We start from the raw sequence: 17,480 nt of genomic DNA, 5'->3' as shown, positions 1-17,480 counted from the left end.
ACTCAATAAATGAGCCATCATAGCCTACTATTGCTGTTTGACATAACTTTAAACTACACCAACTACATAAAAAAGGGTTTGTTCTACTGCTTTGTTCATCTGCCATTTATTAGTTTGTTACTTTGGGAGAAAGAAACTTTGGGAACATCAGTGGAATTTCCCCAAACTACTGTAACCCATCCATGCTCCTTTTCTCTTAGAACAGAGTGGGCCTATTCATCTTAGCTGTTGTACATTCCACATTTGCTGTTCTATTAAAGGCCAGAATCCAGTAGGACTGCAAAGAGAGACTTGAGAATGCCCGCCTCCCACTTTGACAACCTTGGACATATATGAGCTGAATATGCCATGATTATAAAGTGGTCCATGGCCTGTGACTTCCTGTTTAAACACACACACACACACACACACACACACACACACACACACACACACACACACACACACACACACACACACACACACACACACACACACACACACACAAAATTACAACTGGACTTCCAAATGAGGCACCTGTTCATTATAAGTGTCAGATCTACATTGTGCTCTTTCTGTACAGCAATGACTGTTACCCACAAGGCAATTTGCCTGCCTTTGTGTCTTTGACTACATCAAAATAATTGCATGCTTTACTCTGTGGATAAGTCACTGTTGCTGCAGTTGTTTCTGGCTTTTTCAGTAAAACAGTCACACATGGCGACACAAGCGAAACGTTTCCCCTCAGATGGCGTTTGGTCGCTCTGGAGCACACAGCTAATGGTGGATGCCACACATTTACTATGTATTGGTTGCTTCCTATATCATTTAATTAACAGTTAAACATGAATCATAAGCACTTTGACCAAAAAAACAACTCTCAGTCAACCAATTGCTGTGTTGAAATGCAGAAACACACAACCCATGTAAATATACAAAATTAGCACTTTTGATTAAAAAAGGTTCATGATTGTGATGCCAGGGACAACTCATACACTATTGAACATCATATACAATACAACATATCAGCTAATACAATTGTAAGCCATTTGAAGTCATTATATGATCTTAATGTTTATATAATATCTATCTTTTGTAGAAAAGTATCAGACATCTGAGAACACAAGCAGCAGATTGAGTCCCTCCAGCTCTGAAATTGCAGGCAAGTGGCCCTCTGTTGTCCTCACATGGATAGTTCAGTGACTTTCTGATGTATTCCATTGGAAGATTGTTTGTCAAAAATTACAAATACAATTAGAAAACTGCAGAACTATAGAAAAAAATAATCATGGGTTATAGGGGATATTGATGAGGGAAACACCAGTGATTACACAGACTGTATTTATTTGAAATTACATAGAATGCACCTTGAACTTTCACAGACAGCTAAATGTGTTATAGTAATAACCTATACAGTAGAAGTGAGCTAAGTAAGTAATATTATATACCTTACTTCTTATTAAGTCCATGAATAGGATCTTACTGGTAATGGAATCTATAGTTGCCGCAGATTTATTTTCTGTCTCTCAAGTGACACATACAGGTACTTTCAGAACTCCTATTTCTCACAAATGCACAAGTCATGATCACAAATATGTTATGATTGTGACAGCCACTTTCACTTGCATGCTCTCCACTGACTTCTACAGTAGCCCTCACTGACCTCCTAAAAAATACAGCAGCTACAGATGCGTAAAAAAGACAATTCCAAATCCATTGACATTTCAAGCCAGAACAATTTGCCCTGTAATTCTAAAAGAGGTTTTAAAAAGAAAAAAAAATGTCTTGAGACTGCAGAAACCCTTGATTGATGTCCACAGTCTTTGTGGGTACTGTACTCTTGAAAATCTGCTGTAGAGCATGTACCAATCCCCCCATTGTTATCACATTGATTCAGTCCATAGGAGGCCTAGTAATGATTAAATGGTGCAGTCTCCTTCAACTCATGGTAGCCCTGGTGGTTTGGCTCTGTAAAGAGACAGAGAGGGCAGTTAGGGCTAGGAAGTACCACAAATCTATCTCTTTCATTCTACATTTGCAGGAAAAGACTCTTTTAGAAATATAGGCAGTTCAATCTGGCTTCAAAGAGAAAGAGAGAACAATACATGAACGGACAATACAGTGGAAAAAAGGACTAAACAACACTGATTTTACTTGAATTGGCTTACAGCTGCAAATGTATCTCAAATTTTAATATGACCTTTTCTGTATTCACTGTCTATTCAGGAAGAACTGCTTATGCTACCTTCTATTTAAAGCACTTGCTATTCATTTTAATAGCCTGTATCTGTAGTCTGGAGGTCACTTAATAATTTTCTGTACATCCCAAATGATGTAGACGAAAATAGCCACTAGCAGAATGCGTTTGAGTGTATAGATAAGTGTTACGGTACCGAGACTCATATTCTCCTGCACCAGAGGCCTCTTCTCACTGCAGTTTACCACTCTTCCCTGGGCCGCTCCCAGAATAGTCATGATATCCACTAGGTTGAGCTTCCCTTCCTCCTTGGCCTCCTCCACCTCCTCTGTCAGCTCCAGCGCAGCTTCTTCACGCTCTTCCATCTCCTCTTGGGTCAGCATTGCATTCAAACCCTGCCCTGCAGTGGTGTTGCCTACCTGTGGTGGCGCCAGCGAGCACAGTGCCCTAACCTTCCCATAGGACATCAGATGAGCTACGTTGGCACGCAAGAAGAGCAGGAGGACATTGAGGTCGTTCAGTGGGCAGCCCAGTCTACGGCGGTTGATGAGGTCGAGGGCTGGGAGGACCTCATAGACAGAGATAAAGGTAGTGTCCCAAACAAAGAGCCGAATCAGGCTGAAGAGGACAATAGGAGCCAACAGGACGTAGATGGCACCGTTGACCACACTTATCACCTGAAAAACCAACTGGCCAATCATTTTACACTGAATCAGTTCAGGAACCCAGTTCTGATCCCGCAGCATGCCCGTGCGGACAAAGCAGCTGAACTCATCCTGCAGGAAGGCAGAGAGGTGGAAGTAGGCCAGGTAGAGACAGGCAGCCGTAATGAAGGTCAGCAGGAGGAAGCCCCGCAAAAAAAGCATGCTAACAAGGAAATAGGAGTTTTGTTTGCACTGCATGTATCTCTCCAGCAGAGGGTACTCAAAGTATCGCTTCTTCTTGGCCCTGCAATTGGAGAAGGAAAAGAAACTCAGCACCACGTCCTTCTTCATGTTCATACTTCAACACACATTCCTAGCCGGGAGCATCCCAACCCAACCATGATCTTCTACTTTTGGCTTCTCTAGGCGCTGCCCACCCCACACCTACAATAGTCCTCTACAACTGTTAAGAGCCTGGCACAAGGGTATATTGATGGTAGTTGCTAAGGAAAAGGAGAACTCTACTCTTCACTTTCCCAAACCAAATTTTTCCAATTTATCAAGACATTTAAATTGACAGCACAAGATCACTTCTGTGACCCATAGAATATCATATTCTATTTTGGGGGCAATTCAATACTCTAACGATCAGGTTACTAAAAACATTAATATGCAAGAATTTTGTTTGAAAGAAACAAAGAGCAAATACATTTTTACTACAAGCCAATAGTTGTTGGTCTATTACCTTTGCAGTTCTGCCTGAAATGTGAGAGGGTTCTTTGTGTTCTGGCGCATATCCAGAATGTTCTGGGCCAGTCGGATTGAGCGGTTGTATGACTTGTCCAGTTCATCAATTATGAAGAGCAGGTCTGAGCCGAGTGAGGGCATGACGAGCTGGCGCCAGATCAGAGCCGGCAGGTACATCAACACAGCCATGGCTAGAAGAGAGTAGGGGAACATCTGGATGGACAATGAGAGAAAAGGTTAACATAGAGGAGAGGCAAATGGAGCGGGAGAAAATAGTTGAAAGTAGCACATGTGTCACATAAACAATGGCTTCTCAACCCAGTATTACAAATGAACAACCACAAGTTCTGGTTTTGAACAACTTTAATTTGACTGGGCCTGTCAACAGCACTGCATCTGAATACTTTTTAATTGGTTTTGGAGAATATGGCTGACTGGTAAAACACAAAAGGTCTTCTTTTGAGGTAGTTTTTCTGAAACAAGGATGCTACAGTATGGCGCCCCACAGGGAAGTTGCTTAGGGCCTTTACTTTTCTCTGTATTTATTAATGATATGCCACAACTAAATTTAAAGGTTGAATATGGAGCATGAGCAGAACACCGCCATCTAGTGTCTCACGATAGTAGTGGCAACAACAAAAAATACTTCCAGCAGTCGGGTTGCCAGGTTCGTTAGACCCGGCCCAGTAGCTACAGGAGACCAGAGACTGTTTAAACCTGTTTGAACCCATCCCCTCCGGTAAATCACACGGCAACCAAATAAAAACAAGTATTGCAGAGAAGTTTGACTGACAGTTAGCGTTAGCTGTTACTGTTAAACATGAAAGTTAGCTTAGCACTAGGAGAAACGTAGCCATTTGGGTGTGCGTTTTATTGCAGTTGAACTTCTTTATCTCAGTCCATGGAGTGAATGCTTGGCCTATATTGACTCTGGTTTTTGCGCGTCCCCTTCACTGAGGCTCCGAAGCACCCAACAACAGACAACCCTGGCAAACCGTGGGTTTATTATTTTGTTAAAAATATGTTTTTTTAATAAAGATTCTACATAGTCAACATTCAGTTTTTAAAATGGGTAGATAAAACTATTTGATTACCAATGTGTCAAGGACTAAATTTATGTTTTTTGGCTCAAATTATATACTAATGGTAGGAAATCAAACATATCTCTCAATTAAGGATACTTCCAAAAATCAAGTCAGTGAGGCTAAAATTTTTAGTCACACTTGATGAGTAACCTTTCTAGCTGTAAAAATGGGAAAAGGGGTTTCTGAAGCGCTCCCCACATCTTAGTCTAAGTTACACCTTCAGGTAATACCAGCCACAATATTGTCTCATCTTGACTACTGCTAAGTGCTGCACAAAAAGAGCAGGAAAAGCTTCAGGAAATGCAGAACAGAGCAGCATATTTAGCATTGTGCTGTTCAGTAAGTGTCTTTAGGCACAGAATTGAATTGTTTCCAATTTCTGGGCCATGGGCAGGGGTGAAAGTAGTTTTTATTTCTTGTCGGTACTTACATATTGACCCATAGTTTGTGCACAGTGCACAGAAAAAATACACTTTATTATTTATTATAGTCTACTTATCAAGCATTCACTAGAACTACTTATCACTCTAGTACTTTTTATCACACTAGTATCACTCTTTCATCCCCCTGCATCAGTTTTTGATTACAAATAAATTGCAAACAAATCATTTCAACAACATAATCATTTTAATAACATTTTAACTGAACAGTTGAAAACTATCTTGACTTTTTATCTTCCATGGATATTGTTCTGCTAACTTTACCTGGTACCTATTGTTTCATCATTGCTGCAGTCTTTTCTCTTAATCATATTATACATTTTTCTCTGCATTATTACTTTTTTTATTTTTCTCTTGTCCTCTCTTCCTTATCTTATCAAAGAGATCTATTTGAATCATGATTTGAATATCCCTCTGCAAGGTCATGCTAAACTACAAAAAAAAGGTTTGTCGCTGAAATTTATCGATCAGCGTTTTTGTTTTATGCAGAACTAGTTTCTTCATAGTGTAATACTATTTTGGCCACGGGTAGTGGCATGGTTGGACACGTGATCGTGCTACAACAATAATATAGCTGTTTTTTGTCAACAGAATGGCAAGATGGCGGCCCCGTGGTTAGATTCAGCGTTACTGATAAAGAGGAAACACCCAAAAATCCTTTAAAGTTGGCCAAATTGATTCTAAACAGTACTGTATACATAGGTGAAGTTTTTTCATTTAGATCAATAAATGTGTGTTATTGTACTGAAAGTGCATTTTTTTAAGAGACATTGGCCCTCATTTATCAAACGAACGTACGGTAAAAAACCTCCGTACGACAATTTCCTGGCAAACTTTGGCATTTATCAATTTGGACGTGAGTGGGAGCTACGATCAAATTTCACGTCTGGTCTGAGATCGTGTACGCAAATTTCAGCCTGTGTATTTGCGGTGCAGCACAGAAAAATCTGGCTAAAAATAATTACCAAACCTCAGCTGTCATTAAGCATAAGCAGTCACATATTAAGAACAGATCAAAACAGATTCTTAAAAACGAATAAAAAAAATAAAAATTGTGGTTGGAGCAATTGATTGTGCTCATGTGCGTCTGAAGGCACCATCCATGAATGAATACGCATTCATCAATCGCCAAAACTACCACTCGATAAATGTACAGGTAATTTGTGACGCTTTTATATTTCAAAACAGCTCGGCTCCAGCCCCCCGCGACCCCGACAGGGACAAGCGATTGAAGATGAATGAATGAAAAGGAAAGCGCACTGCAGAGCCAAAGTCATCTCCTCGGTTAGTGGCTACCCTCGATAAATTGCATTAAATCAAACAAGTTATCAGATGATTAACATTTTGGTATGGTTCGTCTAGGTGACAAAGGTTATCCCCTTACAAAATACCTAATAACCCCGCTGGCAAACCCCGCTACAGAGCAGGAGGGCAGGTTCAGCAGTGCGCACACACACACACGGGTCACAGTGGAGCGCTGCTTCGGGTTAACTGCCTCCGTTATTCTTCTCCATACAGCGTTTTTATGGGCCCCTTTTATTCCACTCTTAAGACTGACAAAAAGTACATCTTTATTTTGCTCCATGTCAGATGTCAGGATGCCGATCTCTGTGATGGAAAAGTTTCTTTTCTTCCCAGCGTTTCTCCTCTCCATGTTTGACCTCAGTGGGCGAGGCCTCCGAAACAGGAATATTTAAGGGCATAACATGTTAATGACGATCGAATTCAGCCGCCGCATTTATCAAGGCCCGCTCATTCGTACGCTGAGATTGGTCAGATACGAATGTTTCATAAATCACACGTGTGTCCTTTCCTACGACCAATTCTGTGCTCAGATCTGTGCCCGTTTTCACGCAAGATTGATAAATGAGGGCCAGTAAATTTTTCTTTCCAGTACGACACACCCGCTCCAAATCTTTTAGTGCTACGCCATACCGGCCAGTACCGGCTTACTTTCACCCCTGGCCATGGGTGAGTCAATGTTTATCTAATGAGCAGGTGGCACCTTGTATGATAACCTCGGCCACCGGTGTATGAATGCATGCATGAATGGGATGAATGGTGCCTGTAGTGTAGCACACTTTGAATGGTCGCTACAATTAGAGTGCTAATTAGAATCAGAACTGACTTTATTGTATTTGTAAGTACACACAACGGGATTTAAAAATAAACAGTCCATTTACCATGAACTGAGATTGTTATTGTTGTCGGCCTGTAAATCAATATAAAATGTTCTATTTTTTATTTATATGTAGTCGTTTGATACAATGGTCATGTAGCAACTTTACAGTTTGCTGCATAAAGTGTAAGTGAAAACATTTTTAACTTCATTAGCTAGGGAAAAACAAGTCAAGTAACTTACTTTGTGTACCCAGAGTGAGCGCTCCTCAAAGTTCCCATCGCTGTCAAACTCATGGTGCATGAGAGAGTCCCAACAGTATGTGTCTACATAGCTGGCCTGCTTGATGGTGAAATTGCTGGGAGGGAAACAGCTGATCTGAGGCCCTGCAGAATAAAAAAATGTTAATTTGTAAAATGATCTGCTAATATGGGGAATTAATTTCTGCTTTTTTAATTTGCCTGTAAGCAATCCTCTAAGAACTTGATACATCTCTCTCTCTCTCTCTCTCTCTCTCTCTCTCTCTCTCTCTCTCTCTCTCTCTCTCTCTCTCTCTCTCTCTCTCACTCTCTCTCTCTCTCTCTGTCTCTCTCTCTCTCTCTGGAGAAATCATATGTTTCCAAATTGCAACCTGGCATTTAAAACCCTGGTTGACTCCATTCCAAATTTGGCCTCCTCCACCTTGTATTTAGTTCACCTTGATAACCACACGTAGTCCGACCACTTGAATCCATGCCCTGCACCCATCTTTCATTTCCCAAGGGCGCTCCACCCTTAAACAGAGCGCATGGGTGTGCCCCACCTAATTCTGATCTTTCTCTTCTCTTATAGAAGAGAAACATTTAGCTTCTATTTTTTACAATACCACATCTGGCCAGCTGTCTGTAAGTAGAAACATACTACCACTAATTTACCGTCAGGATGTGCCAGTCCGTCTCATTATAGGCAACCTTTACAAGGTCCAATTATACTACAGGCGTGTGTGTGTGTGTGTGTGTGTGTGTGTGTGTGTGTGTGTGTGTGTGTGTGTGTGTGTGTGTGTGTGATTAATCAGCCACATTTTAACATATTGATAGTGACACCTAAAATATAATGTTGGCAGCTGAGCCTATGATGGAAGATAGAAGGGTTACAGCTTGTGTTTTTAGACTGACACTGCACTCAAACATGTAAACATGTATTGTCTATGTTGGTCAGTGTCCCATATGGTTATCAGATCAGGTAAACAGATCAGTAAAAACACACAACAACATAAATGTGATTGATATTTGTAGCTTACTAAATAAAGCAAGAGAACATGATGTTACTGAATGCTCTTGTGCTTGTAGGGCTTCCTAAAAGTTTAATCTTGTATTTTGCTGAACACTGTACCAATGGAAGCTGCATTGGTACTTGTATAGGTTTAAGTTACAGTGATTGCTGAAGTTATAATACTAACTGACACCACTCTATGTTCTCATACAGCTTACTGTGGAAATCCATTTTTCCACTTTGCTTGTGAGTGCATGCGTGGGCGTATGTGTTGCCAGGTCCCCCTAAATAAAAAAAGACAGCACGTCTGCTCATGAAGTCTTGTAAAATATTCTTCCCCTCAACTCCCCACCCCTGTGAGCCATTTGGCAAAGCAAGTGAACCTACATTTCTGCCACTGCTCCTATCTCCTCCTCCCACTCCCCAGTTACCGTTGGCAGATCATCCCTATATCTGTGCTTTGTACGAGCATTCTTGGCTTAGAGTGCAGGTGCAAGTAAACCAGACAGCAGCGCAATCAAGCACTGTTGTGAAACTGACATCCCAGCAGATAGGCAGTCATAATGGATCAGTTGAGCTGCGTACCCCGACACCACATCATGTTCTATGCCCCCCACCCCCACCCCTCCCCCTTCTAGTTAATCAACATATCCTCTCATTTGACTCAAATAGAGGGGAGCTGCCACAGAAGAACTTTGCCTTGTAATTACAGAATGCCAGCGTTAGTGAACGCTGCTCTCAATCATCTCCCATGGCAATTAGCATCAGGAGCATCAGGCTGATTGCAGACCAGCTCTGGAGAGACGATGTTTAGTTCAAAGTCAAGGGAGTCAGCATCCTTGTGCTATTGACTGGCCACGTATACTTTAGATGATCAGCTCTACTTTTTGTGTTCTTTGAATGATCTTGGACACACATCTTGTGGGCATGCTCCATTTAAAACTTTTTTTTTTAACATGAAAAATGCCCACACTTTTTAAAAAACATGTTTTCCATGTTTTTTGTGGCCTTAAACACTTCAGGCAGTTAAAGAATCAGCAGAACTGAGACTGACTGTTATTTTGTGTTGTCAGTAATTTTGTGTTGTCACATTATTGCTACTATCTATTATGCTAAGGAGGTCTTAATGGAGCCGGCAGTTAATGTCTTTTTTTTATCATAGGTGTTGTTTGTTCGCCTCTTGTTTTACAGCACCCTAATTTTGTCAAGGAAAGTGCCGTGTAATTATGGCTCATTGTTATTGCTCTTAACATTTGGTTTCCTCAAGTAGTAATTGTTAGGGAAGAGGAGATGCATCTGAGTGAAAAAATAAAAGCCTGCTGTCATGGTTCAAGACTTTTAAATCAGCTCTGAAAAAAATAACACATTTGTGTCTCCTCTTCAGTATATGAAAAATGTGATTGCGGTCTAAACCCTTGAGTTAACATTGAATAAAATACCACGGGCCATGGGAATTATAAGTACATTCATATTAGTATGTATAAATTCCATTCTTATCACAAGTTCAACTAAATGCACTTTAGCAAAAATAATAGGCAATTCAAGGATAAACTGTACACTTTACGGAGGACATGGCATAACAGCGTTACAGACACAGAAAATGTCCTGACAAAAGGATATAAAAGGATAGAGACAAAGCATCACTCACCCAGGGAGATCTCGCGGGCAAAGGCCATACACACCAGCAACAGCGGAAGGCCAACAGACACAAACTTAATGACCTTGTCCAGAGGAAGCTCCAGCTCCAGGTGACTGATCCGGTTTATCCCGGGGCTGCCCTGCAGCAGGGCATCAGATAGCATGGCCTTGGCCGCCGCCTGGGCGATGGACATTTTGAACTCCTACCCAGTGATAAGAAAAAGGTTGATTTTTTTGATACATTCAAGTAGCAAAGGAATATATTGTGTGCACTCACTGCTGTAAGTACAAATCAGACTCATGGCCTTTGTCACATGTCACTGCTTGCCTTTTTCTACCTTATCTTCCCTATCATTCTTCACTTTATATGTGTGATATTATAGAGCAGAAATACCTCTAGAGAAGTGGATTGCTATTCCAATGTGGGAGAAATGCAATAAACATTTTAAAAGAAATGTCCTCAAAAAAGATTATTGCCAACTTACCTTAAGTCTTCCAGCTTTCTTTGGTGATACTGTTAGAAAATATTTTTGCAGAGCTCCTCTAAAGGCCTGCACAGTGTTGGAAAGCTTCTTAAGTATTCAGGGAGGGCCTCTGTAAATGAGAGGTTGAATCTGGGCTGGACCAGGCTGAACCGGGTCTGACTCTAATTACAGAGTGGACATCTGGGAGCATGTAGGCGCCCAGATGGCACTGACTAGAGCAGACATCCACTATCCGACACTGGGCTTTGCAGTCCACGCTGTGAAGCACGGTGGCTGTGGCCCACTTCAAACAAGTGAACTAGTGCCAGTGGCTTTTGCAGCCTCTGTCATTCGGAGCTATTTTGAATGCACTTCAGCCTCTGAGCAACCGCTGGCTGAGAAACTGTACAAAACATGATTCTGTCTATTGCATTTTTATGTGTTTGATAAAAACTAACTGTAAAAATATATTTCATTAAATGGCTCTGAAAGGATCTCTGTGGATGTGAAGAACTTCAGTGTAGTTTTTCTGAAAACATGTGGAACACTCATGAAACAAACAAACAAACATTTGGCCATTACAGGTGATCTGTATTGTATTTTTTTGTATTTCTGCAGTAAATTAAGGAGAGACAGCCATTTGTCAATTGCAGTTCAGTGTGTTGAATTATGTCTCTACAAACAGGATTGTTATCACCAGAAAAAAGATCAGCATTGCTCAGTTAAAGTCTTGGTTTAAAACTGTTTGAAAATAGTAGTCAAGGGTTCAAATGCACATTTTCTCATTGTAATCCTTCCTCTTGGACCTGCTGGCTTGTGAAGAGATCCCTTTCTGACCTGATCCAAATGTAAGAGATGGGGAACAAATTCCACAATCAGCTACGTGTGAAATTTCATTATTCAAACTGAAGCTAATATGAGGCTTTAGCAGTGTGAGCTTGACAAATCAAGTGGATATCTTAACAAGTATTTTTCTTAGCACTAAATCCTCTTTCTGTGATGTTGTGATATTGTTTTCTTGCTGAGCTGCAGTTTAGTTGGCATAAGTAGTCTGGAACACCACAGTTCATTTTTGAGATAAGTGGTTGTGATTGGTCCACCCAGGATCCGGCCTGCTGGAAATCTGTTTCTCTTGTTCCCAGGCTACTGCAGTGGTGGAATAGAAACGCAAAGGGGGAATTTGCACTCAAAACATGTTTGGAGTTATCATCTTGTACTGTTTAAGTCTCATATTCTATCAACAGTCACTGTGAACCATGATCACATAAGAATTAACTTAAAGAAACCATAAACCTGAAATAACAGAATTTTCCATCCACTTAGAGGCATCAGAAACAAGGTGTAAACACAACTTGGACATTTTTCTAGTGATGGGTGAATGAGGCTTCATGAAGCTACCTGAACCATTCCTTTATTTTCCACTAGATGGAGCTCCCTGTTCAACAAAGGTTTGAAATCACACTAAATTACCATTCATTGAGCAATAAGCCTGTGAATGTTCTCATTTTTCCAGGTCATCGTTATCCTAAACAGAGGAGGAGGTCTGAGACACCACTTATCTCCAATTTACAATGCAGCCATTTCAACCCTTCCCAGGAGATTCAACAATCTAAACTCAATGAATAACTGTTCACAAATGGCCTCCTTGGACTCCAACGACTGTCGTTAAGACTCAATAGAGCACTAACGAAGTCGAAACCAACTTCCCACCATCGACTGTCACTCTAACGCCTGAGGGTGCACTCACACTGTCCTTCCGCACCGCGCCCTGGGCTTTAGGGTACTTGTCCCCTCCCCCCCCGAGCCCCAGGCCCGTTTGTACTCACACTGCCTGGGCCTCGCGCAAATGCTTCTTGCTGTCCATACGTCATCACGCCGTAACACGTCACACGCATTGATTGACGTCATCGCGATGCGTCGCTTTGTTTACAAATCTTTCCATAGACCTCTGAGTTTTTGTGCGTCTTGTCCGACTGTTTTTGAATATTTTCTTCCGAAAAAATCTGCAGTAAACACTCCACCTCCGCATCACACGAACGTGAACCTTTCGCCGCCATTGTTGTTGTTAAATGTCCACGCATGGTCCGTCCTTCTATTTTCTATGTCGGAACAGGCGCACATAACTTACGTCAGAACCGCCGCAGGCCTCGTGCTCGTGCTCGTACACGTGCGCACGATCGTGCTCGTACATGTGCAAACGCGCTCTACAAAAGCCCACCTCTCTCAGGCGGGCCATGGGCGGCCCGCTGTCCGCAGTTATGCGCGGAGCGGGTGCACTCACACTGGTCAAACGCACTAGGCTTTAGCCAGAAAAAACGGTTTTGGCCCGGTGCAGAAGGACAGTGTGAGTGCGCCCTGAAATTGCTTTGGGGACATTTATTTTTTATTCTTTACTCTTTATTCTTTTAACCAAGAGCTCCATTAAGTTGCTAAAAATTCACAAGCAACTTTGCCTGTCTGCTATTTGAACATGTTAAAATAGGGCTGGAATTAAAACATCAAATATACAATTTGAAAGTATTTTCATTCAGAATCAGAATCAGAATCAACTTTATTGCCAAGTATGTAAGCAGGTTACATACCAGCAATTTGACCTGGCGACTTTGTGCATAGCGGATACAAATAAACAAATATACACATAAGAAACACAGAATCAATGCACTTAATGTAGCACGAACAACTAAATAAAAAAAGACATTAAAATATTATAGATATAGAATAAAAATATAAAGTAAAATGTGCATATGTGCAGGCGATGGCATTAATGTAACACGCCAGGAGTATGTGGATGTCAATATAATGTGTAATGGTCAGGGGTTGTCATGGGTGGGGGGACTTGGGGCAGTGAGAGGTAGAGTGTGTGTCCATGGGGGGGCACGGACCTTTATGTTGAAGAGGCCAGTTGCAGAGGGGAAGAAGCTGTTCTTGTGGCATGAAGTTTTGGTCTTTACAGACCTCTGCCTCTTGCCAGAGGGGAGTGTTTTAAAGAGTCTATGTCTGGGGTGGGAGGGGTCTCCCATGATCCTCTCTGCTCGCCTCAGTGTCCTGGAGGTGTGCAGGTCCTGGAGGGATGACATGTTGCAGCCGATCACCTTTTCAGCACAGCGGATGATACGCTGCAGTCTGTTTTTGTCCTTCACAGTAGCAGCAGCGTACCAGATGGTGATGGAGGAGGTAAGGATGGACTAATGATGGAGATGTATAAGTGCACCATCATTGCCTTTGTCAGGTTGATTATCTTCAGCTGCCGCAGGATGCACATCCTTTGCTGTGCTTTCTTGGGGATGCAGCTGAGGTTCTGCTCCCACTTGAGGTCCTGGCTGATGAAGGACTCCACAGAGTTGACTGTGGAGTCACACAGGGTGATGTGGGTCATGGGGCTGTGTTCCTTTTGAAGTCCACAACCATCTCTCCTTAGAGCATTGAGCTCTAAGTTATTTTGTCCACACCAAGTCACCAGGTGGTCAATGTCCCACCTGTAGGCAGTCTCATCTCCATCAGAGATCAGTCCAGCTAGGGGGGTGTCATCTGCAAACTTCAGGAGTTTGATGGACTGGTGTTGAGGTGTTGGTGTACAGGGAGAAAAGAATTGGAGAAAGTAGCAGCCTTGAGGGGAACCGGTGCTGATGGTCAGGCAGTTGGAGACGTGCTTCCCCAGCTTCACATGCTGCGTCCTGTCAGACAGGTGATCCACCTGCTTGTGGAGTCGGGCAGGGTGGGGATGATGGTGTTAAAGGCAGAGCTGAAGCCAAAAACATGATCCTGGCATAGGTTCCTGCTGAGTCCAGGTGCTGGAGGATGAAGTGGAGGGCCATGTTTACAGCGTCATGCACAGACTGTTGGCTCTGTAGACGAACTGCAGGGGGTTCAGGAGTGGGTCTGTGATGGATTTGAGGTTGGACAGGACAAGGCGCTCAAAGGATTTCATAACCACAGAGGTCAAAGAGAAGGTCTGTAGTAATTGAGTTCTGTGGGCCTTGTTTTTTGGGGATGGGGATGATGGTGGAGGATTTGAAGCAGGCTGGTACGTGGCATGTCTCCAGGAAGGTGATAAAAATGTATGTGAACACTGGATACAGCGGATTAGCACAGTGCTTCAGGGTGGAGGGGGAGACAGAGTCTGGTCCAGCTGCTTTTAGGGGATTCTGCCTCCTGAAGACGTCTCTCTCCAAAACGAAGAGAGATGAAGTGTGTGTGTGTGTGTGGGGGGGGGGGGGGGGGGGGTCTCAGAGGTGGGAAGTTGAGGAAATGCCTGGGCTCCTACTGCGGTGGGGGAGGAGGGGGTGGTAATCAGGGGCTGATGGCTGCAGATACGGGGGATGGTGTCAGGCCTGCATTGTTCAAAACGGCAGTGGTAGTTTGTAGTTAGTGAGCAGCCTCAGACCCTTCCAGACGGATGTTGAGTCGTTTGCTGAGAAGTGCTGTTTGAGTTTCTTTGAGTACATGCGTTTAGCATCGCTCACTGCTTTACAAAACTTGTATTTAGACTCTTTAAACCGTTCTTTGTCCCTACTCCTGAACGCTTCTTCCTTTTCCAACCATAGCTGTCTGAGTTCTGCTGTAAACCAGGGTTTGTTGTTGTTGTAGATTACCTTGGTGCGTGGTGGTACACAGCTGTCCTCACAGAAGCTGATTTCACAGCATCTTTGTACTCATCCAGACTGTTTGTGGAAGACCTGAAAACATCCCAGTCAGTGCAGTCCAAGCCCTCCTGAAGATCCTCCACAGCCTCACTGGTCCACTTCTTTTCGATGTCCTCACAACAGGTTTAGAGAGTTTTAGTTTCTGCCTGTATGCAGGAATCCGGTGAACCATGGTGTGGTCAGAGTAGCCCAGTGCAGCACGGGGGACAGTGTGATAGGCTCTGTTGAATGTAGTCGAGCAGTGAGTCTTCTCCTCTCTGGTCAGGCATTTAATCAGCTGGGGGGTTCATGCCTGAGATTGCCTCTATTAAAGTCACCAAGGACAATAACAAAGGAGTCCGGGTAAGTCCACTTCACACAGCGTATCTGGTCAGCCAGCTGGCGTTGTTCTGTGGTGGGATGGAAACACAGACCAGCGTGAATGAAGCAAACTCACAGGGGGGGGTAGAAGGGTTTGCAGTTGATGATGTAGGTTTCCAGAGCAGGGGAACAATATTTTAGCATCACTGTTACATTTTTACACCAGTCACTGTTGATGTAGAAACAGATACCTCCATCTTTAGTTTTTCCCGAAAGCTCTGTGTCGCGGTCTGCTCTGAACAGCTGGAAGCCTGCCAGCTGCAGTGCAGAGTCAGGTATGGATCCACACAGCCAACTTTCAGTAAAGCATAAAAACACAAGGTGATGAATAGTCTCTGTTCTTTCTCACCAGTAGCTGAAGTTCTTTGCACAGTGATCTGACGTTAGAAAGGACTATTCCCAGTACCGGAGTGTGTAGCCCACATCTGCGAAGCCGCACAAGCGCACCGGCACGTCTTCCTCTCCTGCACCATTTTACTGCATGTGCAAAGGTGAGCGCACCTTTGACCAAAATGTCCAGTATTTCCACGGATGGGATGAGAAAATTGGGAAATAAATCCATAGGAGTTGTTTCCCTGATACTCTGGAGAAAGACCTTCAAGTCGTATCACAAAACACCAAATTAACTAACATAACAAGAAAAACCACTGCGCAAGCAAAACACTGAGGCAGCGGTGCCATCTTGCAATCATTCCAGTAATCCGATATCTGAATCATGTGAAACGAGAAGACCTAGGGAATCTGTTGGTACTAATCATAACATGCTAGCTTGTTATGACTATATAATTAATCATTTACAAAGTTAGGCTCAATTTTGGTGATGGAAAAACTAGCATGACCATTTTCAAAGGATTCCCTTGACCTCTGTTACATAGGAGTGTGTGTGTTTGTGTGTCCTCTTTAATTCTCCAGGTTGCTGCATGTGTGGCTGTTTGAGTGAGTGATTGGTGTGCAATAAGCTCCTTTATAAAAGGAATGGAGGAGATCCTCTGCCTTCCCCTCTCATCTCATCTTGTGTCGCGGGGGCAGGCAGGCAGCTGACTATGTGTGTGAAGTTTGCATAATTTACAGCACACTTTCTCATTGTAGATCAGCCTCTGCCTGTTTGTGTGACAAGCACACTTTTTCGTTTGCTGACCTACATTGTTCCTTTTGATTTTTTTTTTCATCTCATCTTCAACCGCTTATCCGGGGTCGGGTCGCGGGGGCAGCAGCTTTAGCAGGGGACCCCAAACTTCCCTTTCCCGGGCCACATTAACCAGCTCTAACTGGGGGATCCCGAGTCGTTCCCAGGCCAGTGTGGAGATATAATCTCTCCAACTAGTCCTGGGTCTTCCCTGAGGCCTCCTCCCAGCTGGATGTGCCTGGAACTCCTCCCTAGGGAGGCTCCCAGGGGGTATCCTTACTAGATGCCCGAACCACCTCGAATGGCTCCTTTCAACGCAAATGAGCAGCGGCTCTACTCCTCACGGATGGCTGAACTTCTCACCCTATCTCTGAGGGAGACTCCCGCCACCCTCCTGAGAAAACCCATTTCGGGCGCTTGTACCCGCGACCTCGTTCTTTCGGTCATGACCCAGCTTTCATGACCATAGGTGAGGGTAGGAATGAAGATTGACCAGTATATTGAGAGCTTTGCCTTCTGGCTCAGCTCTCTTTTCGTCGGTACGGTAGAGCGACTGCAACACCGACCCCGCTGCTCCAATTCTCCGGCCAAACTCACGCTCCATTGTCCCCTCACTCGTGAACATGAGTTCACCCGAGGTACTTCTTGAATTTCCTACCTGGAGTAATCGGTTTCCTGCTGAAAGCCATGGCCTCAGATTTAGAGGTGCTGATCCTCATCCCAGCCGTTTCACACTCGGCTGCTAACCGATCCAGTGAGTGCTGAAGGTCACTGACCGACGATGCCA

General features: G+C 43.4%; 1 protein-coding gene across 2 annotated transcripts; it reads right to left on the bottom strand.

Annotated features, from left to right (window-relative positions):
- Window positions 1-1,303: 1,303 nt before the first annotated feature.
- Window positions 1,304-10,653, bottom strand: LOC310956369 (pannexin-3-like). 2 transcript variants are annotated; one of them, XM_083926569.1, is made up of 6 exons: window positions 10,586-10,653; window positions 10,111-10,303; window positions 7,455-7,597; window positions 3,566-3,780; window positions 2,373-3,124; window positions 1,304-1,947 (listed from the first exon to the last, which is right to left on the bottom strand). In XM_083926569.1, exons 2-6 carry the CDS (start codon window positions 10,292-10,294, stop codon window positions 1,889-1,891), a joined length of 1,353 nt encoding a protein of 450 aa, XP_083782695.1. In that variant the 5' UTR covers window positions 10,295-10,303; window positions 10,586-10,653; the 3' UTR covers window positions 1,304-1,888. The 2 variants fall into 2 exon arrangements, with proteins under 2 accessions (XP_083782695.1, XP_083782694.1); XM_083926568.1 differs by lacking the exon at window positions 1,304-1,947 and having other exon boundaries at window positions 1,971-3,124.
- Between the last annotated feature and the right edge of the window lie 6,827 nt (window positions 10,654-17,480).

Source organism: Echiichthys vipera (assembly GCF_963691815.1).
Source record: "Echiichthys vipera genome assembly, chromosome: 14".
Taxonomy (NCBI): Eukaryota; Metazoa; Chordata; class Actinopteri; order Perciformes; family Trachinidae; genus Echiichthys; species Echiichthys vipera.
The sequence above is the reverse complement of the archived record's forward strand: the minus strand, read 5'-3'. Positions and strand labels throughout refer to the sequence as shown.

What these genes read in the sequence shown, in the direction of transcription:
- LOC310956369 (XM_083926568.1), bottom strand. Translation starts at nt 10,294, where the DNA reads ATGTCCATCGCCCAGGCGGCGGCCAAGGCCATGCTATCTGATGCCCTG. An exon ending in TGCCCGCGAGATCTCCCTGG is followed by an intron (nt 7,598 to 10,110) that starts GTGAGTGATGCT and finishes TTTATTCTGCAG; the next exon opens with GGCCTCAGATCAGCTGTTTC. An exon ending in GCTCACTCTGGGTACACAAA is followed by an intron (nt 3,781 to 7,454) that starts GTAAGTTACTTG and finishes TTGTCCATCCAG; the next exon opens with ATGTTCCCCTACTCTCTTCT.